This window comes from Heteronotia binoei, chromosome 2 (genome assembly GCF_032191835.1).
Source record: "Heteronotia binoei isolate CCM8104 ecotype False Entrance Well chromosome 2, APGP_CSIRO_Hbin_v1, whole genome shotgun sequence".
Taxonomy (NCBI): Eukaryota; Metazoa; Chordata; class Lepidosauria; order Squamata; family Gekkonidae; genus Heteronotia; species Heteronotia binoei.
Window position 1 is genome coordinate 165,269,820 of NC_083224.1, and position 24,911 is coordinate 165,294,730.

At 45.9% G+C, this 24,911-nt stretch overlaps 1 protein-coding gene and 1 non-coding gene across 2 annotated transcripts; one reads left to right on the plus strand and one right to left on the minus strand.

Annotated features, from left to right (window-relative positions):
• Positions 1 to 7,903: 7,903 nt before the first annotated feature.
• Positions 7,904 to 7,970, minus strand: TRNAI-GAU (transfer RNA isoleucine (anticodon GAU)). Its single transcript has one exon. It is a non-coding gene; the product is annotated as a tRNA-Ile (tRNA).
• A 10,311-nt stretch (positions 7,971 to 18,281) lies between these two features.
• LOC132567778 (uncharacterized protein K02A2.6-like) lies at positions 18,282 to 18,824 on the plus strand (the record flags this gene model as incomplete). The annotated part of the gene is made up of 1 exon (XM_060233467.1): positions 18,282 to 18,824. A coding segment is annotated over exon 1 (543 nt), but the record flags the coding sequence as incomplete, so codon positions are not given.
• Positions 18,825 to 24,911: the final 6,087 nt, after the last annotated feature.

The following is a 24,911-nucleotide window of genomic DNA, read 5'->3' on the forward strand; positions in this document are numbered from 1 at the left end:
GTTGAAATTAAATCAAAAGAATTTTTGGCTAAACATAAGGAAGAACTTCCTGACAATTAGAGTGGTTCCTCAGTGGAACAGACTTCTTCTTGAAGTGATGGGCTCTCTTTCCTTGGAGGTTTTTTAACAGAGGCTAGATGGCCATCTGATAGCAATGGTGATTCTGTGAATTAGAGAAATCATGAGAAGGAGAGCAGGAGGGGTTGCATCAGTGCTTACTTCTCATAGCCCTTTCTTACATGTCCAGGGAAATGCTGATTGCCACTTTGGGGTCAGTCAGCAATTTTTCTCCAGGCCTCTTTGGCAACGGATCCTAGGTGGTTTGTTTGGTTTTTTTGCCATCTTCTGGACATGGAGCAAGAGTCACTGGGAATGTGTGTGGGGTGAGAGGTATTTGTGAAGTTCCTGCACTGTGCAGGGGTTGGACTAGATGACCCTGGAGGTGCCTTCCAACTCCATGATTCTGTGATTCTAACTGCAATTGCATAAGTGCTGAGGGATTTCTGCAGATTTCTCCGTTTCGCTCAGAGAGCAGAACAAGGTCCAACAGGAAGAAGGAAAGTTCCAATCATCTTTCACTACTTAATATCCCATCCTGTCTTTATATCTACAGAACCAGTTAATATAATAAGTGACATAAGGGAGACATTTGGCCAGGGCCAGCCCTAGATTGTCTGGCACCCTAGGCAAGGCTAACTTCTGCCCTCCCCCTGCATGGATAACATCACTGAGTCACATGGGGGTGCCCAATTTTGTGCCCCCAGAAGGTCAACACCCTAGGCCAGGGGTGGTCAACGGTAACTCTCCAGATGTTTTTGTCTACAACTCCCATCAGCCCCAGCCAGCATGGCTGATGGCTGGGGCTGATGGGAATTGTAGGCAAAAACATCTGGAGAGCTACTGTGGGCCACCCCTGCCCTAGGCAATTGCCTAGTTTGCCTAGTGGCAGGGCTGGTCCTGCATTTGGCCTTCCACACTAATAATAAATGATTTAGTTCTTATATGCAACAGCTCATATACTAGTGGTGGTGATGTCCAAATATTACTTACATTGAGTAATATATCCAGGATCCAAATATGTGTTCAATTAGTTCCATGCATCCATCAGATGCTATGAATATCATACACTCATCCATCTCATCAGCGAAATTATTTGGGACCTGGAAGAAACTGGGAAAATTGTATAACTTCTTATTGAGAGTCTGCTGCCCAAAGGAAAATGTTCTTGTGGCTGAACACAAGCCTTTTGGACTTAGTTTTTTTTATATACTGACCTAAATCACTAATTTCCAGGGTCCTCCTCATGCTATCTATATCAGGGGTGGCCAGCGGTAGCTCTCCAGATGTCTTTTGCCTACAACTCCCATCAGCCCCAGCCATTGACCATGCTGGTTGAGGCTGATGGGAGTTGTAGGCAAAAAACATCTGGAGAGCTACCATTGGCCAATCCTGATCTATATGTATCCTACCCATGTGTATTATTAAGTCAAGAGAGAATTCTGCAGATCTTTCCATAGGCCGTTCTATAACAGCTCCAGATATCCTTTGCCTGGTACATCAACAATTCATTGTCATCAGTCAGTTTCAAGAACAGAGAGGTGTTAGAGTATCAGGGCAGGCAAAGCCACAAATGTGTTTACATACAATGGATACAAGTAGGCAACCACAGATATGCTGTTAACTTGAAGGCAGAAGTTGCTTCTAAATGTGAAGTAATTACGGGTAATGGCAGCGTGACAAAGCTTGGTAGTAAGCTGTGGTACGGACAACATTCCTAATGGCTTGTAATTCATCTTTGTGGGGAATTCTGGAATACAGAGCCTCAATATCCTTAGTAGCCAAGATGATTTTCTGGGAAACTTTGAATGGATAGTTTTTCCCCCCCCTCAGGAAGTCAGCAGCATTCTGGAAGCATCTGGGAGCAAAAATGTAAGTGACATTGTACACATGTTCCATCAAGTGTTGCTTAACTGTCCTTTAACATATAGCTGTGGCTCCACTTCTTCATGTTCTTGATGATTTCTACATTGAATTTGATGTGTCTGTGCCATCCACTTGATCACCTGGACATCAGTTGGTTACGATTCCATTTACTTGGTATTGTTTCTTCAACCATTGGATGGTGCAATTGCAAAATCCGTAGCCAGAATCATGGAAACAGCAGCACATCTAACTGCAGCTGTGAATGCACAGAGATACCGATAGCATGAAGGAATCAGAGCTCACATGCTGAAAAACGTGTTGGGTTGAATGAGATATTTGGGTTCAGTTTTCCATGGCAAGCTCATGATATTTGTAGTATTCTTTCTGCCTACAATGGCTACTGTTTTGCAAATCTCTTATACAGCTTCCATGTTTTGTATTTGAATCTAGAGACTGTTTCATAAAACCACAGGGATGCCTGGCAGTCTGACGTTTTCCTTACAATACAGCTTTAGCAAAACTTGTTTGCAAGGGTTTCATTTTGGAAATGAGAATGATGAAAGGCCTCATGTCTGCTATATGATCGCCCTTCAGCAGAAATAGTTTCATAAGTACTGCAGCCTACAATGCTGAGGGACATTTACTGTGTGCAGCTGTATTCTACAAACTAAGTTCCAGAAGGATGAACATCCACTGGACCCAACCAATGGCAACAACTCTTGTGCATTGCTAAGAAATTGTTTCAGAGCAGTTTATAGGATGTGTATGTAACCTACTCACAGTTCTTGATATAAAATAATCTATATTTAATAGGGTGTTAACTTTTTGGTTAATGCTTATTTTTATTGGCTAGAAGAGTAAAGAAAATAATAGAAATAGTGTAAAGGGTAGTTTGGAGGGTAATTGGAAGGCCATCACTGTTATTGTCATATTATCTTACCTAAACCAAACATAAAAACAGAAACAAATTCAAATCATAAATATGGAGAACTGCAAGACCTATAAAATATAACCAACCAAATGATATCATCTTTGGTCATTAATTGGCAAAGATTAAAACATAAGTAGTTTGTTTACCTTCCCTCTTTTTATTTCTAGTTGAATTGTTAAGAACTTCTAAATCATAGAGTTAGAAGGGACCTCCAGGTTCATCTAGTCCAACCCCCTTCACAATGCAGGAAATTCACAAACACTTCCCCCAAAATTCACAGGATCTTCATTGCTGTCAGATGGCCATCTAGCATCTGTTTTAAAACCTCCAAGGAAGGAGAGCCCACCACCTCCCGAGGAAGCCTGTTCCACTGAGGAATAGCTCTAACAGTCAGGAAGTTCTTCCTAATGTTGAGCCAGAAACTCTTTTGATTTAATTTCAACCCAATGGTTCTGGTCCTACCTTTCGGGGCCACAGAAAACAATTTCATACCATCCTTTATATGACAGCCCTTCAAGTACTTGAAGACGGTAGTCATATCACCTCTTAGCTGCCTCCTCTACAGGCTAAACATCCCCAGCTTCTTCAACCTTTCCTCATAGGACTTGGTCTCCAGACCCCTCACCATCTTCGCCGCCCTCCTCTGGACCCATTCCAGCTTCTCTATATCCTTAAAATGTGGTGCCCAAAACTGAACACAATACTCCAGGTGAGGGCTTACCAGAGCAGAGTAAAACGATACCATCACATCACGTGATCTGGACACTATACTTCTGTTGATACAGCCCAAAATTGCATTTGCCTTTCCACTAAGACCCCTAGATCCTTTTCGCACATACTACTGCTAAGACAAGTCTCCTCCATCCTATAACCATGCATTGGATTTTTCCTACCTAAATGTAGAACTTTACATTTATCCCTGCTAAAATTCATTTTATTGGTTTTAGCCCAGTTTTCCAGCCTGTCAAGGTCATCCTGTATCCTGTTTCTGTCTTATTCTGTGTTTGTAACCCCTCCCAATTTAGTATCATCTGCAAATTTAATAAGCATTCCCTCTATTCATTCATCCAAATCATTGATAAAGATGCTGAACAAAACAGGTCCCAGGACAGATCCTTGAGGTACTCCACTTGTCACTCCTCTCTGAGAGGATGAGGAACCATTCACAAGCACTCTTTGGATGCGATCTGTCAACCAGTTACAGATCCACCTAATGGTAACAGGATCCAAACCACATTTTACCAACTTGTCAACAAGGATAGTGTGTGGAACTTTATCTAAAGCCTTACTGAAATCAAGAAAAATGATGTCTACAGCATTCCCCTGATCCAGCAAGATAGTCACCTCAAAAAAAGAGATCAGGTTAGTCTGACATGACTTGTTCTTGAGAAAACCATGCTAACTCTTAGTAATCACATCCATTCTTTCTAAATGTTCCAGGACCCGACTGTTTGATGATTTGTTCTAAAACTTTTCCAGGTATAAACGTCAAGCTGATGGGTCGGTAGTTACCCGGATCATCTTTTTTCTCCTTCTTGAAGATGGAGACATTTGCCCGCCTCCAATCTTCTGGCACCTCTATTGTTCTCCAAGAATTCTCAAAAATAATAGCTGGAGGCTCAGAAATTACATCCGCAAGCTCTTTTAGAACCCTTGGATGCAATTCATCTGGCCCTGAGGACTTAGTTTCATTTAAAGAAACTAGGTGTTTATGTACTACCCCTATGCTGATCCTAGGTTGGAACTTCATATCCTCCTTATATGTTCTGTCTTTGCCATGTTGAGCACTGTTTCCCTCAGAAGAGAAGACTGAGGAAAAGTAGGAATTGAGCAGTTCTGCCCATTAACTGTTACAATTTCACTTTCTTGCCCTTGCAATGGGCCTACCATGTCCTTGCTCTTTTTCTTACTCTGAACATAAGAAAAGAACAGAAAGGGTTATTTCAAACACCTGAGGTGTGGAGACTTGTGTTCCATGTGGCAAGTCCATAAACCTGCTGCTCTTACCGGAATAAAACACTTTGCCATTTAGATGATGTCTTAATATGTGTATAGTGGATAATGCACTCAGTAGTCAATTCAATCCACTTCTTGTGATGAAGAGCTCTGGAAAACCTTGAGCTAGTCCTATTGTTCCACTTGCTTTTTACCAGAAAGTTATTATGTAGATATAATATAGTGGATTCAATGCAAGGAAGAGGCGAGGTGGTAGTGATCATAGCTCTTTATTGCAGTACTGCATAGTATAGGGCTGCACTCTGAGACTGCCTCAAGAAGGAATAAAGAGATAATTTTTTAAGTACTATGCCAAACTGTTTAAGGGTGTCAAAATAAAGAAAGAGAAGAAGGATGAATATTTACAAAAGTTAAAAATAGAACCTCTAACTGAAAATATGAGAAAAGTTTTGAATGATCCAATAGAAGAGATAGAAATTGAAGCAGCAATCAACGCAATGAAAAATGGAAAAGCTCCTGGACCAGATGGATATACAGCTAAATATTTTAAAACTCTTAAGGATGAATTAATACCAAAATTGCAGAAGCTGATGAATATAATAAGAATAAAAGGGAATGTACCAAATACATGGAAAGAAGCTGTTATTTCCTTGATACCTAAAGAAGATAGAGATGCCACGAATGTAAAGAACTACAGACCAATTTTGTTATTAAATAATGACTATAAAATATTTACAAGAATCTAGGCAGAACGGCTTAAACAACATTTGATAAATTTTGTAAAGGAAGATCAAGCAGGGCTTCTTCCCAAAAGACAAATAAGAGACAATATTAGGGCTGTTGTAAATATTGTAGAATATTATGAAAGACATCCAGAAAAAGAAGTAGCATTATTCTTTGCAGATGCAGAGAAAGCATTTGACAATATAAGCTGGGACTTTATGTTTGCTGTAATGGAAAAGATGGAGTTGGGAGAAAGCTTTATAAGAATGACAAAAAGCAATATACTCTGAACAAAGGGCAAGGTTGTGTGTTAATGCTGACCTCATAGAAGAAATGAAAATTAGTAAAGGTACTAGACAAGGTTGTCCGCTTTCACCATTGTTGTTTATAATGACTCTTGAAATTTTATTGATGCAGCTTCAAGAAGAAAAAGATATAGAAGGTTTACGAATAAAAGGATGTACTTACAAATATAGAGCATTTGCTGATGATATAATGTTTATAAATGAAAACCCCATACAAGTTACACCTTTGTTGTTAATGAAAATACAAGAATATGGGGAGTTGGCGGGACTTTCTATAAATAGAGAAAAATCAAAAATTTTGTGTAAGAATATGCAGTTGAATAGACAACAAGAATTACAAAGATTAATGGGCTGTGAAGTTACCTCTAAGGTAAAGTACCTAGGGGTGGAGATAACAATGAAAAACATTGATCTGTTTAAAAATAATTATGAGAAGTTATGGCATAAAATGGATGAAGATATGCTAAAATGGAATAAGCTTAATTTGTCATTGCTGGGTAGAATAGCTGCAATAAAAATGAATATTCTACCAAGGATAATGTATTTGTTTCAAACTATTCCTATTGTGAAACAATTTGATAAATGGCGTAGGAAAATTTCAGAATTTGTGTGGGCCAGGAAGAAGCCAAGGATTAAAATGAAAATTCTTTCAGATGCAAAAGAGAGAGGCGGATTTCAACTACCAGATTTAAAATTATATCATGAAGCAGTTTGTTTAGTATGGATGAAAGAATGGATAATGCTGTTAACAAAAAACTTTTAGTGTTGGAAGGCCACGGAAATAAATTTGGCTGGCACGCATATTTGTATTATGGAAAAAAGAGGATGGATGGTCTTTTCTCTCACCATTATATAAGGAGCAATTTATTAAATACATGGATAAAATATAAGAAATATGCAGATGAGAGAAGAACTTTATGGATTGTGCCAGCTGAAGTGATAAAGATAACGGATAAGGCAGGTGAAGAAAAGTGCTGTCATATAATCAATTATTAAAAATACAAAGTGGGAAAATAGAACTGAAGACTGCTGAAGAACTTATGTTCTACCTTCTAAAATTGCTTTTCTTTGTTGTAGAAATTGATTCTCAGATCAGTCATACAGTGATTTATTTCCGTTTGAATGACTGTCATGTGTATTTATTTAGTTAGTTTGAAATATTTGTAAGTTCACCTTTCTCCCAGTGTATTAGGACCAAAGTGATCTTGTCAGATCTCGAGAGCTAACCATGGTCAGCCTTGGTCAACAATGGAATAAGAGACCACCAAGGAAGTCCAGGATTACTACACAGTGGTGGGCAATGGCAAACCATCTCTGAATTTCTCTTGCCTTGAAAACCTCATGAGGTCTTCAGAAGTCAGCTGTGACTCGACAGCAAACAAAAAAAAGTTGGATACCTATCAATGTTTCCTCTAAGCTGTGGAGTCCTGGGAGCAAAAATTCTTCTTTGTAGCTACTGGCATTAAAGTTGTGAGTGATTTGGCTACTGCATAAATTAGTTGGTTCTGGGACCATCCTTCCTGAGCTAAGACAAAAATATGTGAGCTGGGGGCTAAAACCCTATGAGCTAGTTCACACTAAGCTTAGAGGGAACACTGGTACCATATATACACTGCAATATATATATATATATTTTTAAAAAACAAATCACTGTAACAATTAACACAAAATATTCTTCATCCTTGGAAAGTGCAAACTAATAAGCCTTGAAGAGTTTCCCTATCTGCAAAGTTTGGTATTGCAGACAGCCCTGAATATTAAGAGGAGGAGCTAACCTCATTCTCTCAGGGACGAAATTCCAAATCACATTAACTACTATAGGTGCCACTACTTTGCAAGTGTCTCCATGTATGTCATAAAAGAGTTAATCTGTTGCTTGTGTTTACAGCCAGTACTTAATTAGCATAGGGACAATTAGGCATCCTGTAAAAGTTGAACATATGAAGCTGCCTTATAATGAATCAGACCTCTCGTCCATCAAAGTCAGTATTGTCTTCTCAGACTGGCAGCCGCTCTCCAGGGTCTCAAGCTGAGGATTTTCACGCCTACTTGCCTGGACCCTTTTTGGAGATGCCAGGGATTGAACCTGGGACCTTCTGCTTATCAAGCAGATGCTCTACCACTGAGCCACCGTCCCTCCCATAAGTTCGCACTAGAGAAGTAGGAGGTGGTAGACTTAATGAGGTGGCCTAAGTTTCTCTGTTTGGCTAAACAGTATTATTGGGACACTGTATGTTTTTGGTCAAGTACTCAGTTTTGTGAGAAACTTTCATTTTCTTTGTTCTAGAGATCAGAAGGGTCTTAGCCAAAATGGTGTTTAGATCAGAAAAAGCTAGTTATGCTTTATTTCTTTTCAGGTCCCGTATACCATTCCCTCCTTTATCCTTAGTAAAGTTTTCTTTTTAATCAGACATACATGACTACATGCATGCTGCCCTTCTTCTGCTGCATTTTTAAGCACTCTACTAAATGTTTCCAGCAGTTTTGCTGCTTCAGACCAAGACAGCAAGCCCCTTGACACTAAAGTAAATGCTTGAGAATGGGCACCAGCTTTTATAGAGGAAAGCACAGAGGGCAGCAGCTGCTACAACTAGCTCAACTGCCAGATGGGTTCATACAAAATGAGGCAGTTCTTCAAGGATGTGGGTCCCAGACCACAAAAGGCTTTAAAGGTACGCATGAGAACCTTGAACTGAAACAGATACTGTTTCCCTCAAATAATTAAGCACAGATACCAGTGCTGCTGGTGGATGCTAACAAAATGTTTTATTTATTTATCGTTTCCTTTGATTTATATCCTGCCCTTCCCACAACGGGCTCATCCAAGGGGCATGCTGAATCTTGTCAGTGCAGAACAAAAATCTTTGCTATCACATCTGGTTACACATCTGCAACTAGGAGAAGTAGAGCTTGTCACTGGAAACAGGGGACCCTCCTGCAAGAACCAGATGTGTACACAATAGTATTGATAGCCATGCCTCCAATTATACTTCCCCCCACTCCTCTCACAGGATCCATGAAGACATAATATTATATGGTGAGCCAGTTTGTTGCAGTGGTTAAGTGTAGGGACTCTTATCTGGGAGAACCGGGTTTGATTCCACACTCCTCCACTTGCAGCTGCTGGAATGGCCTTGGGTCAGCCATAGCTATCACAGCAGTTGTCCTTGAAATGGCAGCTTCTGGGAGAGCTCTGTCAGCCCCACCCACCTCATGGGTGCCTGTTGTGGGGGAAGAAGATAAAGGAGATTGTAAGCCACTCTGAGCCTGATTCAGAGAGAAAGGTAGGGTATAAATCTACAGTCTTCTTCTAATATCATGCTCTGGGAGGGTGTGGCTTGCTAGAGCATCTGCTGGCCATGAAGAAGGTTGCAGGTTCAGTCCCTGGCTTCTCCAGATAAAAGGATCAGGCAATACGGTGATGTGAAAGACCTCTTCCTGAGACCCTGGAGAGCTGCTGCCAGTCTAAGTAGACAATCTTGACCTTGATGAATCAATGGTCTGATGCAGCATAAGGCAACTTCATGTGTTCACAACTCAAAATATGACTCCAAAATTTACCATTCTAATTCACCATTCAAATAATAGCACATGTGAAATACTGTCAACTACTTAGGCTACTGTCAGCTGCCAGTTCTTTTCAAATATTCAAAGCTACATGTCAGATGCTGTCAGAAACCAGCTGCTGCTACAAGTCAGATGTGTGATATTATAAATGTCACCTGTCATCTGCAAAATGCTCACTGCTATTGCAGCCCCTCTACTACTGTGGTACTCACAGTCCCTCCTTGAGAAGGATGGCCCATCGGATCTCAGAAGCTAAGCAGAAGGATGGCCTATCGGATCTCAGAAGCTAGTTAATATTAGGATGGGAGACCACCAAGGAAGTCCAAAGTCTGTTACACAGAAGCAGGCAATGCCAAACCTCCTCTGCATTTTATTTCGCCTTGAAAACCCTATGTGGTCACTATAGGTCAGCTGTGACTTGATAGCACTTTCCACCACATCACTGGACAAGAGTGGTCAGATTCTGTAAAAATCCTGATTACCACAACATCCAGCTCTCAGACATGACTGAATGTTGCAAAATCCCCTGGAGTCAAGGGCAGATTCACCAATAACCATCTACTGAATATTCACATGCATAGAAGATATTAAAAGAATGTTTGCCATATGACACCCTGGGGGGTCCTCTGCCTTTCACTGTCTTGCCTGTCCATGAAACAAGGTGCTCCCCAAGCCTCAGAATAGGAGAGAAGAAGGTTTGGCTCACCCTTTCCCTTCCTATTCTGCCTGTGACTCTGTTCTTCACTACTGAGTCCTCAGGGTGACTTCCTCCCTGGCTTCCTGACCAGAGCTCCTTTTTAAACCCTCCTGCACCACCCTCCTGCAAGAACACCCTCCATCCCTCAGCTGAGTGCTGTCAGCTGCCACTGTGGGGACACTGGGGCTGTCAGTTGTCCTTCAAGCTGCTGCAGCCATTACTAGGTCTTGCTGCCCCTGGCACCACCTAGGACTCTGCCTCCCTTGATGTTGGGCATGCTCACCCCAGCACCTGGGGGAAGTAACTGGGTGATGCCAAGGCAGGGCATGCCTCAGACCTAACTCGTGGGAGGGTGCCATGCCAGATCACCAGCTCCTGGGATTGCTTCCCCAGCCCAGGGGCCTCCCAGTCCACTCCAGATACTCTCACAGCTGCTGGGGCTGAGAACGAGGCTACGCAGATGCCTGCCACAACACTGACACTTGTCCTGTCTGCACCTCCAGGGTCATCCTCTTCACCCTTGCAATGGCCTTGGCCAGCACCAGCCTCATAATAATAATAATAATAATAATAATAATAATAATAATAATAATAATAATAATAATAATACTTTTTATTTATATCCCGCCCTCCCTGCCAGGGCAGGCTCAGGGTGGCTCAGTGTGGGCAGCTTTGCCTAAGGTAGGAATGGGTGTCTGAGTGTCGGGAGTGTCGGGACTGCATGACTTCTTGTTTCGCTAGTGACAGGGCTAAGTCATGGAAGGGGGGGGGGGCTCTGGGGTAAGCCCCAGACACCATGAAAATCCTGAGCAGAATTCTCAGAATTTGATTTTATGCAGGTAAGTTTAGTCTCTGCAGTATTGTCACTTTTATCATCTTTAGCAGTTATATACTCTTATAACTGATTGCAGCAATACTGAGTATTAACATTCTGGGTATTTTCCTACAACATTTTAACAAAGTAAAACTATTCCGGTCTGCCAAACGATAGCCTTCGCTGTTTGCTGAACAAAATGATGAGGTTCATTCTGAAACATGATGCCCTCTTGTGGAAGATTCACTTTTGAAAGCAAAAGCAAGCCTCCTCATTTTGTACATATTTAACATGTTGAAATTTAAGTTCAATTCTGAAAATTGTTGAGGTATATTTATTTATCACAAACTAAGAATCAGCTGAGCAGCTTGAGCATAAACAGGTTGCTTCATCACATATCTTGTATGTAGAATTCTTTCAGAAATAAGCAGGATGAAATCAAACAAAATAGCTATAGGCATGCAGCTGATAACTCCTGAAGAGCCAGCTGGAATCATTTGCAAGTAGCAGAGTGTTGTTGAAAAACCAAGCACAACAAAACATCTGCCTTTACTGAAAAGAGAGAGAGAGAGAGAGGGAAATTACAAACAATGGAGAGAAAACTGGAAAGACTCCTTTAAAAACCCACCATTTCTTGTACTATTTAAATGTAATTTTGGGATTACAGAGGGAAAACCATGTCGCCACAGTGTTATATCACCATCCTAATATTCATCTAGGGCCTCATGCCACCCCAGAAAAATATGAGAAAGGGACAGCTAAAATTTCCCCACCCACCCCTCACTTTTAGGCCCTGAGAACAGAGGCCAAAAGAGAAAGCAGCATGGATCAGTCTCTGAGTCTTACAAGGCAGATGTAAACCACCATTTTACAAGAAAGTTAGCTTTAAATGCAAACACCTTGATTAGCTGCCTTAGATCAATTCAGACTCCAGCAGCCACAATAAATGGCCAGTGTCTGTGACATATAAACATAGACCTGAAAGGGATCTTAAGCGTTATCAAGTCTAACTCCCTGCCCAATTAGAGAATTCACAACTACCCCCCTCCCCCAGTTACCTCCATGCCCAGAGGAAGGCAAAAAAAATCTTCCAGGATCCCTGGAATTCCTGACCAGTTTGGCCTGGAGGAAATTTTCTTCTTGACCGCAAAGCGATGATTGACATGTAAGAAAGAGCCACAAGAGCCAAGCACTGACTCATCTCTTCCTGCCCTCCCTGTCATGATCCCCCTCATGATCCCCAAAGGAGAAATGTTGCAGAAGATATGAACAGATTTTCTTAAGCCACTTATCTAATACATCCTTGAGAACAATTTGGTCTCCAGAGTTAATCATAAGGGCAAAAACTCATTTCTTGAACTCCAACACACCGGTAAGTAAATATTCATCCATGTGTTAGTAATGTCATGGGCAGTTTTTGCCAAAAAAACACTAAGCAAGGAAACAATTTCTGTGAATCAGGAAACTAGGAGATAAAGTTAATTTAGTTTGAAATTGTCCTTGGACTTTCCTGAAACTAAGGGAATTTTAGGTTAGGTTATAAGAATTGGAAGTTCAGCCACTAAATGGATTCAGCTTCCTCTCCAGACAACAGAATCAGACAAGATATGATTTAATTAATTTGACATCTCTTTCTTTCTCTCTCTTCCTCCTCTCCACCTACTGCCACTGCATTCACCCTCCAAGATTTCTACCTGTGCTTTTGCAAATACCATCCCACTGCTCCATCTTGCTCCAGTTTCCCTCTTTCCCTCCTTCTAGCTCACCATCAGAGCCTCACATCTGTTTTCTCTCTAGGCACCTCTGCTACCTAGCAGCTGTCCATCTCCATCATCCTCTGCAACAGCCTTAAACATCACTGCTTAAGTTTCAGGTGTTTTCTAGCCCCCACATCCTCTCCTGCTTCTATGCTTATGTCTCTGTCTCTCTCTCAACACACACACACAGTCACATTAGGACAGAGATTATTATTGCATGTATGAACTGCCATTGATTAACTGATTGTCTTTACTTTTGTTCTTTGGTCTATCCACTTTATTGTCAATAACATCTATTGCTTAGTAGAAATGTCTTCCTTTTCAGCTCCTTTGGGAAAGGGATGTATGAGGGCAAGCCTATTTATGCATGTGTCTAAATTGTCCCTAGACTGTTGGGTGCACATTTGTGGGGACAGTATGAATGCCAGCCTCAGGATTTTGGTAATGATGATTAGGTGTGTTCAAGGCTAGACTGTCCTTTAAGAGCAGCCTCATATGACAGCTGGTCAGCAATGCAGATGACCAGAACTAGCTGAGGAAGTCACAACAAAGTCCTCATCAATTACCAAAAAAAAAACTATGCCATGTTTCATAACAATTGATTATCTATGGGAATTAATTTTTTTTTAACATTGTATAAAAATAACTGTACTAGGTCCTGTTTATGTCCTAACCTGGATAGCCCTGATCTAGTTAGATCTCATAAGCTAATTAGGGTTGGCCCTGATTCTTATTTGTTTGTTGGATTTTTTTATCCCATCCTTCCCTGCACACAGGGCTCAGAGTGGCTCACTACAATTAAAAACAGACAAAACAATTTTAAAAAATCTACAATTATACAGTTTTCCAAAATTAAGCACCAAGATGGCTGATAAACCTAGGAGCACGCTCCTATCCGTCTATAAAAGTGTGTGGCGAAAAAAAGTAAAAATAACAAGACACCCCTCATCTCAACCAAATGGGAGACCACTTGAATGGGAGACCACCAAACAAGTCTTTTGCCTTGAAAACCCTGCACTATACACTATAAGTCAGCTGTAACTTGATGGCACTTTCCACCACCACCAGTTACTGTTTATAGCTCCTGTGTTAAGTTTGAAGCCTTAAAGCCTCAGAAGCCTTAAGTGATGCAAGGAATGCCCCATACCATCTATTCCCTCTCATGTTTTAAGATTATCAGGTGAGCACTTGGTTCATGCATCTGAGCCATAAGAGGTTAGCAGGTGCAGAACCAGATCTACATGTTTTTTGAGGGGGGGGTGTGTGTTAAAAAATGATGCCCCTTTATGGGCCATTCTATCTTATGGTCCCATAGAATGCAATGGACTCCATACTCAATTTGGTGCCCCCCTGTTGGTGCCTGGGGCAAGCACCCCCCTCTGCCCCCCCCCCCCCTAGATCCAGCCCTGAGCAGGTGTCCAGAAGTTGAAAGGCTTTTCCTTTAAAGCTTACCTAAGCAAGCCTGTTTGGCCATTTTATTCCTAGCTACAGAGGAGCAGCCAGCAGAATAGACATATCCCTTACAATAAAAGAAAAATCACTCTAGATCAACAATCACAAACAGAAAATATCTAAGCGTCCATTTCAACACAGCCCAAAAGCTCTATTGGATGGAATTGTATTCAGCCTTCTGAAGGCTGGGAAAGAAGAAGCAAAGTGAGCCTCATGGAGGATATGATTCCACCATCCTGGGACTACTAATGTAAAGGTTCTAAACCATGTGACTATCCAGTGCATCTGACACCAAAGGAATGCAGAGCAGGTAACTGAGTGTACAAGGAAGTTCAAATGGGTGAAGGTCAGGGCTTTCTTTGTATCAGGAACTCCTTTGCCTATTAGGCCACATACCCCTATTGTAGCCAAGCCTTCAAGAGCTTACAGGGCTCTTAGTACAGGTCCTACTGTAAGCTCCCGAAGGATTGGCTACATTAAGGGGGTGTAGCCTAATATGCAAAGGAGTTCCTGATTCAAAAAAAATGCCAGGTAAAGGTACACCGGGGCCTGGACTACATGACAGTGACATTACTTTTTCAGCCCTTGAAGAAATATACTATTTGGGTGGAGCACTGACCTGGGTAAAACCTTTACCAGGAGGTTTTAAAAGTTTTTCTCTCTGGGCAGAGAACAGGTAAGAAGGGGGAAGTCAGTTTAGTTTCTTTTCAGACTTACCTCAGCCCACCATCATACAAATGCTAATAGATCTAGCAGAAGAGATAATGGGTGGGTCAAGCTCTCTGCCTACTCCAAGCAGAGAATAGAGTTTTGGAGGTCTTTGGACTAGAAGGATTCCAGGAAAGACTCTGTAGTGTATCAGTAAATAATATGCGACCGGGCGCAGGGGCAACTGGGCCGTCCCAGAAGCCCCAGCGTAGGGCGCGAATTCCCCGCCAATCAATAGCTGTGGCGGGAAGTTCAACGGGTCAGGATTGGCCTGACCAACCCCGTAGGCTGTACCGGGGATTGTATATAAGTGGGACCCGGCCCGCGTGTTATCTTATCTTGCAACGTGCTCCTAATAAACAATGTTGCCCTACTCTCGTCTCCGCTTCGAGTACGTTACACTGGCGACGAGGATGGGATACTAGCCTTATCGGCTACGACGGAGATCTTGGGCAATGAACGACCGGTCACGACCGCCGCTGCCACCATGGCCAACCAGGGCGGAATCACCGGCTACCTCGAACCCTTCGACCCTGCAAATCCAGAGGGCTGGGAGTCCTACTCGGAACGGGTCGAGTTCTACCTCCGGGCCAACAAGATCACCGACGCCGGAGCAAAGAGGGATGTTCTCCTGAGCTTATGCGGGCCTGCCACGTTTGAGATCGCAAAGGGTCTCTCGGCGCCCGCCCGCCTGGCGGAGAAATCCTACGAGGAGATCATCAGACTCCTCACGGGCCACTTCTTGCCGCAGCCCTCACGGGTGGCTCGCAGATTCCTGTTCCACAGGAGGGACCAGGCGGCAGGAGAATCGGCCGCCGACTATCTGGCAGCCCTCCGCAAGATCGCCGGGAACTGCAACTTCCCCCAGTTGGAAGACACCCTGGCCGACCGATTCACGTGGGGCCTCCGCGACGAGAGGCTCCAGCAGAAGCTCTTTGCCAAAGAAGAGCTCACCCTCCAGAACGCCTTCAGCGAAGCGGTGGCGTTCGAGAGGACCTCCAGGACCTTTCCCAAGACCCGGTCAGACGCCGTCCACCACGAGGAGCTGGACCACGACCGCATGGAGGAGGGAGAAGCCTACCAGCTGCGTCGCCCCGCCGGCCCACCCAACAGAGCGGCCCAACGCCCCCGAGCGGCCGATCGACCACCGGCGTCGGAGAGGGTTCCGGCCACCAAGTGCGCCAGCTGCGGCGACTCCCACGATCGGAGAGATTGCCAGTACCGGACCTGGGACTGCCGGAGCTGCGGGAAGACCGGCCACATCGCCAGGGCTTGCCGGGCCAAGCTCAACCGACGGAGGCCGACCACGCACCACGAGTCAGCGGAGTCCCACTCCACAGACTCCACGTCACTACAGGTACTGAACTTGCCCCTCGCCACCCCCGATAAAATTAAAGTGGCAGTCCTCATCGAAGGAAACCCCTGCCAAATGGAGGTGGACTCTGGCTCCTCCATTTCCCTCATAGCGGAGGAGACCCTGAGGGAACTGTGCCCCCGGCAGCAGCTGCAACTACGGCCGGCAAACTTCATACTCCGGGACTTCCAGAAGAACCCGGTGCAAATTGCGGGGTGGGCGCGGGTGCAAGTCGAGAGGGGGTCCTTCTACGGGCCGCTGGACATCCTGGTGGTAAAGTGCCAACTTGCCACCCTGCTAGGACTGGCATGGTTCAAACCCTTGGGGATACGCGTGGAGGGGGTGGGGCAAACCTTAACGCCCAGCGGGTTCGGGGAGATTTGCAAAGAGTTCCCCGAAGTATTCGATGGGTCCCTGGGGAGCTACAAGGGGCCGGCCATCTCCCTGCCCCTAGACCCCACGGTCAGGCCGATTCGGCTCAAGGCAAGGAGGGTTCCGTTCGCCTTGAAGCCCAAAATAGAGGCCGAACTAGACCGCCTCACAGCCCAGGGAGTCCTGGAGCCAGTGGACTACGCCCCCTGGGAGACCCCCATCGTAACCCCACTAAAGCCAAACGGGGAGGTGCGGATCTGTGCAGACTACAAATGCACGATAAACCGGGCACTGCAGGATACCCCCTACCCAGTGCCGGTGGTGAGCCACGTCCTGGCTGCCCTCACGGGGTCTAAAATCTTCGGGAAGCTGGATCTGGCCCAGGCCTACCAACAGCTCCCGGTAGACAATAAGACAGCCGAGGCCCAGACGATAGTAACGCATAGGGGGGCCTTCCGGGTGAGGAGGCTACAGTTCGGGGTAAGCGTCGCTCCGGGGATCTTCCAGAGTATAATGGACGCTCTCCTTAAAGGGATCCCCGGAGTCCAGCCGTTCTTCGATGACGTTTTAGTCGCCGCCCCGGACCCCGAAGAATTCGGCAACTGCCTACGAGAGGTGCTCCGCCGGTTCCAGGCTGCGGGGCTCAAAGTCAAGAGGGAGAAGTGCCTGCTGGGGGTTCCACGGGTGGAGTTCCTGGGGTTCGCCGTGGACGCAGCGGGAATTCACCCCACGGAAGAAAAGACACGGGCCATCGTGCAAGCTCCGGCCCCCACCTGCAAAGCGGAGCTACAAAGCTTCTTGGGGGTCCTTAACTTTTATCACTCATTCCTCCCCCACAAGGCAGCCCTAGCGGAGCCCCTTCACCGCCTACTGGACAAAAAAGCCCCTTGGGTTTGGGGCAAACGACAAGCCGCCGTGTTCCAGGCGGTCAAGGACGTTCTGGTGTCCAATGCGGTGCTCCACCATTTTGACGAGGGCCTCCCCGTCATCTTGGCTTGCGATGCGTCGCCGTATGGGGTGGGAGCAGTCCTGGGGCACCAACTCCCGGACGGGAGGGAGGTGCCGGTAGCGTACTACTCCCGCACACTGACACCGGCAGAGCGCAATTACGCGCAGATAGACAAGGAGGCTCTGGCGATCGTGGCGGGGGTCCGCAAGTTCCATGAATATCTGTACGGGCGGAGGTTCACCATAGCCACGGACCACAAGCCCCTCTTAGGTCTGCTGGCCCCAGATCGACAAACCCCCCAAATTCTGTCACAGCGTGTGTTGAGGTGGAATCAATTCCTCAACTCCTACACTTACACACTGGTACACCGGGCCGGCAAAGCTATGGGTCACGCGGACGCGCTCAGCCGCTTGCCGCTTCCGGAAATGGGCCCAGACCCCGCCCCCGCACACCAGGTCATGCTGATGGAAAGCCTCCCAGAGCCGCCCCTTCACGCAGCGGAGGTCGCCAAGGCCACCCAGAAACATAAGACACTTGCACGGGTGCTCGACTGGGTGGTGAGGGGGTGGCCAGAGGGGAACATGGGGGAAGAATTCAAACCCTATAAGGTCAGGAGGGAGGAACTAGCGGCCCACAAGGGGTGCCTACTATGGGGAAGTAGGGTGGTGATTCCGCCCCTGCTGCAAAGGCGTGTTCTAGAATCCCTCCATGAGACCCACCCCGGCATAGTTCGTATGAAGGCCCTGGCCAGAAGCTACGTCTGGTGGCCGGGAATGGACGGGGAAATAGAGAGTTGGGTCCGCAGGTGCCAGACGTGCCAGGAGTCGCGGCCCGAGCCTCCCAGCGCCCCCGCCACTAGGTGGGAGCCCACCAGGAAACCATGGTCGAGACTCCACCTCGACTTCACGGGGCCATTCCAGGGGCAGATCTTCATTATAATAGTGGACGCCTACACCAAGTGGCTCGAGGTCATCCCCGTAGGGTCCACCTCGTCCGCAGCCGCAATCCGAGCATTACGCAGGGTCTTAAGCACACACGGTATCCCGGACACCATAGTCTCGGACAATGGGACCGAGTTCACGTCCGCAGACTTCCAGGCGTTCCTCCAGCGATACCTTATTAGGCACATAAGGTCGGCCCCCTTCCACCCTGCCACCAACGGTCAGGCCGAGCGGATGGTCCGCACCACCAAAGAAGCCCTGGGCCGTATTGTACAGGGAGACTGGGACCACCGATTAGCGGCATTCCTATTCGACAATAGGATCACCCCCAACCCGGTCACAGGGGTTAGCCCGGCCGAGCTCCTCATGGGACGAAAGCTCATAACCCGGCTGGACAGACTACACCCTGACCGGGCGTCAGACACCCGCGAGAGCCCCGAGGTCCGGGACGCAGTCAGGGGTTTCTTCGCGGGCGACCCGGTTTACGCCCGGAACTACGCAAGGGGCCCCAATTGGGTGGCGGGCCGAGTGCTACGAGTCACCGGGTCCCGCCACTACGACATATCAACTGAGGGGGGCCAGGTACTACGGCGGCACATAGACCAATTGCGGCGCCGCACGCTACCAGAGGAACTGGCGGACACAGAAGAGGCAAGAGCCGGAGGGGAGCCCAACGGGGACCGACCGGAGGATGCGGCCCCATCACCCCTAACGCCGGCCCTGGTAGCACCGGAACCGCCAGAGCCCGAAGGTGCAGAAGAACCAGTCCGGCCGCCACAGTCCGCACCAGGGTCCCCCGCAGCACCAGATGCGGTGGCGGCGCCTCCCCCACAGGACCTCCCCAGACGGTCCACCAGGGAGCGCCGACCTCCCGCATATCTGCAAGACTATGTACATTAACCAGGGGGGGAGGGGTGTAGTGTATCAGTAAATAATATGCGACCGGGCGCAGGGGCAACTGGGCCGTCCCAGAAGCCCCAGCGCAGGGCGCGAATTCCCCGCCAATCAATAGCTGTGGCGGGAAGTTCAACGGGTCAGGATTGGCCTGACCAACCCCGTAGGCTGTACCGGGGATTGTATATAAGTGGGACCCGGCCCGCGTGTTATCTTATCTTGCAACGTGCTCCTAATAAACAATGTTGCCCTACTCTCGTCTCCGCTTCGAGTACGTTACAGACTCCATGAAGAATCTCCAGAAAAAGCTTCTCTGACCTAGCCTGACCTGATCAGTGGGAGGGGAAAGAGAAAAGCAAGGAGAAAGGTTTCTTTTGTGTTGTGTCTATTAGAGCAGACAGAATTCTTAACTGAGGTTTGGAAGAGGTATCCATTATCACACTGGCCTGGGCAGCTGCTGGAAGCCACAAGGTAATGGTACTCTGCAGAGATCCATAACATTCTAAACTAAGGACCTTGTCCTATATTTGACAACAGATAGGACATGTATAGGGTGAGGAACAGAGAAATTGCATTTTACCCATTTCTTTTGAATCCCTAGCTCAGTCTGGTGCTGTGCTAAAAGTATCCTTTTGAACATTTAAATAAATAATTTATAACTTTTGGTGCTGGGAGTAGTTTTCTGTTCCACATAGAACTCAATCATCTTGGAATGGTAATTGAAAAGGAGCACCAAGCAGAAGGCAGTCAGTTGGCATGCAGCTATTCTTCCCATGGCACACAAGGCAGTAAATAGTCCCGATGGTAACCAGGTGCTGGGCAGTGGGAGACACAGAGGCAAGGCCTCAGAACTTGGAAGAGAAGCTGAGAGTCATGACCCTCCCAGCAGGCAATTCCTTACAAAAGTCATGTAGTGGCAGTGTTTACCTGAGAGCAGGGCTTTTAGACTGAGTGGGCTGAAGTTGAATCCAGCGAAGACAGAGGTTCTCTGTGTGGGTCGTGGCACTCTGGGGAAGGAAATATCTCTCCCGACCTTTGACAGTGCGCCACTGAAGGCGGCGCAGCGGGTGAAGAGCTTGGGTGTTTTACTGGAGCCTTCATTATCAATGGAGGCCCAGATAACAGCCATTGCCAAGTCAGCATTCTTCCATCTGAGGCGGGCAAGGCAGTTGGCCCCTTTCCTAGAGCGCCGGGACCTAGCAACAGTGATCCATGCGACGGTCACCTCAAGACTGGACTACTGTAATGCCCTCTACATGGGGCTGCCTCTGTGCCAGACCCGGAAATTACAACTAGTGCAGAATGCGGCAGCCAGGCTGTTACTTGGTCTCCCAAGATGGGAACATATACAGCTGGGACTACGCGAACTGCACTGGTTACCGATTGTATACCGGGTCCAGTACAAAGTGCTGGTCATTACCTTTAAAGCCCTATATGGCCGAGGACCGGCTTACCTGAGGGACCGTCTCTCCCCGTACGAGCCCCAGAGAGCACTGAGGTCAATAGGAAAAAACAGATTGACTACCCCGGGGCCAAAAGAAATCAAACTCCAGAACACCCGCACACGGGCCTTTTCATCTGCGGCCCCACACCTTTGGAATCAGCTCCCAGAGGAGGTGTGGGCCCTGCGGAACCTCGATCAGTTCCGCAGGGCCTGCAAAACTACCCTCTTTAAATTGGCGTTTATGAATAGCTGAACTACAAGTGCATAATAAGGAAACATCCGCCATCAATACCAACAGATAGATATAGCGTCAAAGATAATACCACGGTTAGATTTAATTCAATGTAATTAGATTAATAATGGTTTTTAATTGATGTATTAATTGGTTTTAAGATTAATTTAATGTCTACTAATGTAATGTTTTATTAATGCATTGTATTTTTATGTTGATGTTAATCGCCCTGAGCCCGCTTTGGCGGGGGAGGGCGGGATACAAATAAAATTTTACCTTACCTTACCTTACCTTTTTTTGTAGAAAGCCCAACAGGAACTTATTTGCATATTAGGCCACACCTCCTGACATCACCATTGTTTCATACAGAATTTTGTTGTAGAAAAAGCCCAGCAGGAACTTATTTGCTTATTAGGCCACAAGCCCCTGACACCAAGCCAGCCAGAACTGCGTTCCTGTGTGTTTCTGCTAAAAAAAAAAGCCCTACCTGAGAGTGAAATAAAAGCCTCTCCAGGTGTTGGGAAAATCTTGACAGACAGGGTGGTATGGGACCTGAATACCTGAACAGGACTATTCCACCACACAGCCAATAGAGGCTGCTGGTGCAAATGTTTATTGTATTCTGTTCCATGTTCTGCCATCTTGTAGTTCCTTCTATGGCAGGATCCATGATTCTCTAGAAGAATTTTTTTTGTGCCCATTACACTAGTAGTTAAAACTGATACTGAAGGATTATATTTACACCAGTAGATTTACAGTGTTGTTTGACAAACTACAGCAGAGGCAATTATTCTCAGGTAACAAATTTAAAGGTAGAGTTGGCAATACAAATGCAGTGTTATGTTGGGCACCGTGACCTTGAAACAGGAACAGAAAGAATGAAAAATGAGGGAAAAAAGAATAAGTAACTAATGGGAAGGTGTTCACTGAATCGTTTTGAACAGAGCACCTGGCCAAGATTTGACATGCACACACGTGCACACACACTGTTAAAGGCCAGCCGTTAAATAAAGAACAAGTACATTGCAACTTGGAGAAATGTTCTGCATTGACTTTTAAAAACCATTTATAGATTATACATGAAAAAGAAATAGAGTTGGAAGGGATCTCAAAGGTTATCTAGTCCAACTCTCTGCACAATATAGGAAATTCACCAATACCTCCCCCCTACTCCCCCAGTGACTCCTGCTCAGTGCCTAGTATTCAGATTCACTAGTCATGTTGAATTTAATTGTTGTGGTATTTGCGCTAATGTTTTCCAACCCATCTTTATTTTAAAATGTTCTTTTCAATATATGGCCTTAGTGCTGAACGACTGTAATAGAGAAGGTTGCGGCAATATTTCTTTCTTTTTGGGGGGCAGGGACATGAAATATTTAGAATACCTAGAAACAATCCTCTTCATCACTTTTAACCAATGCAATTCTGAGATTTAGCAAAGTGAAAATCCGAGGTATCTGGGTTGCCACCACAAAGCATTGGCTGTTGTGCTATCATTATGGTATAGCAATCATTCAAATCCTGGATTGTCTGGTCCACAAAGGAAAATCCAGTTTACAAGAATATTGTGGTGCAACAATGATAAATGATCCAATATTGTGAAAATGTATCTAAACTATTATTGAAGGAAATTCTGAAGTTAAGAACACAAGAGAAGCCATGTTGGATCAGGCCAATGGCCCATCCAGCCCAACACTCTGTGTCACACAGTGCCCCAAAGAACCAGGTGCCATCAGGAGGTCCATCAGTGGGACGAGGACATTAGAAGCCCTCACACTGTGCCCCCCAACAAGCACCAAGAATACAGAGCATCACTGCCCCAGAGAGAGAGTTCCAACAATATGCTGTGGCTAATAGCCACTGATGGCCTCTGCTCCATATGTTTGCCCTACCCTCTCTTGAAGCTGTCTATGCTTGTGGCCACCACCACCTCCTGTGGTAGTGATTTCCATGTATTAATCACCCTTTGGGTGAAGAAGTACTTCCTTTTATCTGTTCTAACCTAACTGCTCAGCAATTTCATTGAGTGTCCATGAGTTCTTATATTGTGAGAAAGAGAGAAAAGTATTTCTTTCTCTACCTTCTCTATCCCATGCATAATCTTATAAACCTCTGTCATCTTACCCCTCAGTCGATGTTTCTCCAACCTAAAGAGCCCCAACCATTTTAAACTTTCTTCATAGGGAAAGTGTTCCAACCCTTTAATCATTCTAGTTGCCCTTTTCTGGAATTTTTCTAATGCTATAATATCTTTTTGGAGGTGTGGTGACAGAACTGTATGCAGTACTCCAAATGAATTGTACTGTTGTCAGTTCTTAAAGTGTGATTGTATATGTAAAACAATACTAAGGGCATGCTCACATTCAACTCTTATGGCATTTCCTTCTTGTAGTTTTCAACTACAGGTTTTACTAGCAATAAAATTAGTCATTGAAATAACAGAAACAACAGAAAATCAGTTGTTGTTTTTCTTAACTGTATAATTCCATGTTCTTACAAACTTTACTTTTAAAGTTTACTCCACATCCCAGTAAATTCCCAATTGTTGTTTATTGTGGGATGATATATATGTAGAATGTATTAAATAAACTTTCTTTTTAAAAGTTAGTAATTGAATATGTCTGTCAATTTACCTCTGTTCAGTGGTAAACTTGCAGTTACTTATGAGTAAATGCAGCCCCCCAATGTTCAATTGTAGTCCAAAATCAAGGCTACCACAATGACATTTATGTACATTGTTCTGCACCTTCCAACTGAGTCATGGCTGATGAGCTACAATTTGCCCCCCAGTCGGAATAAAGAGGCAAACGCATTGTTTGGGGTAATAAACAGGGCCACTTTATTGAACATAATTAACTGGCATGGGGCCTAAACTATCCCAGACAAGCCTAGGGACTAAGATACCCTACCTTGCCTGGTATGTGGGCGAGCCACCCTACCCAGATGTGAGCCATCAAATACGGCTCACGCCTGGCCAGCTGGGTCAAAAATGCCCTCCCCACTAGGCCTCACTTACCCAGAGGGAGCCATTTCACGGGAGGGCTGCCAGAGGGCAGGACCCCCTGGCAGACCACCATAAAGCCAAGCCCGTCCCCAATCCCCAAAACAGGGGTGGACCCTGGGTGGTCAGCAGTATTCAGAATATCTGCATTAACTCCTGCCAACGCCAGTGCCAAGCCTCCGCTTAGGCACTAGCGCCCACTGGCCTAGAGCTGCCCAAAGCCCCAGCCAGAAATCTTCTAGAAAGGCCCAGGCAGGTGGACACAATCGGCTCTGTACAGCTCTGCCTGCCCAACCCGTATATCAGGGTGCAGCAGGTAGGTGCCCAACACCTCCTCCATGGCCTTTTACATGGCCCTGTTGGCCTTGCGTCTGGCCCTCTCAATTACCGCCAGGTCTCAGGCGACCTGCCAGACTTGGCGAGACAGAATGGCAGACCAGATATTCTACACTCCTGGCCACCTGTCGTGAACCACCCTGAGGTCATGAACAGCCTGCAGTGAAAGGGCCTTGCCCTTCATAAGGCCCAGGTCATTCCCCCCGGAACTGCGCAGTGGCCCGGTCATAAGCCCACTGCGTGCTCGGGGCCAGAGCTAACTTGATTGCCTTGTCCACCTTGGTGCGCCAAGCTTCCATAATTCTGGGGGCATCCTTACTGGCAGGGTGTCGGCCTCTGGGGCAAACTGCCAGAACCTCTCCTTCTGTCAAAGAGATGGAGCATCTGCCACCCCATTACTTACCCTAGGAATGTGTTTAGCCAGGAATAGCATATTTAGATGCAAACATTGCAGCGTAAATGCCCTGACATGGCCCATCACCGGTTCAGATTTGGAAAAGAGGGTACTGATCACGTGCACCACCGCCATGTTGTTGCACCAGAAGTGCACCACAT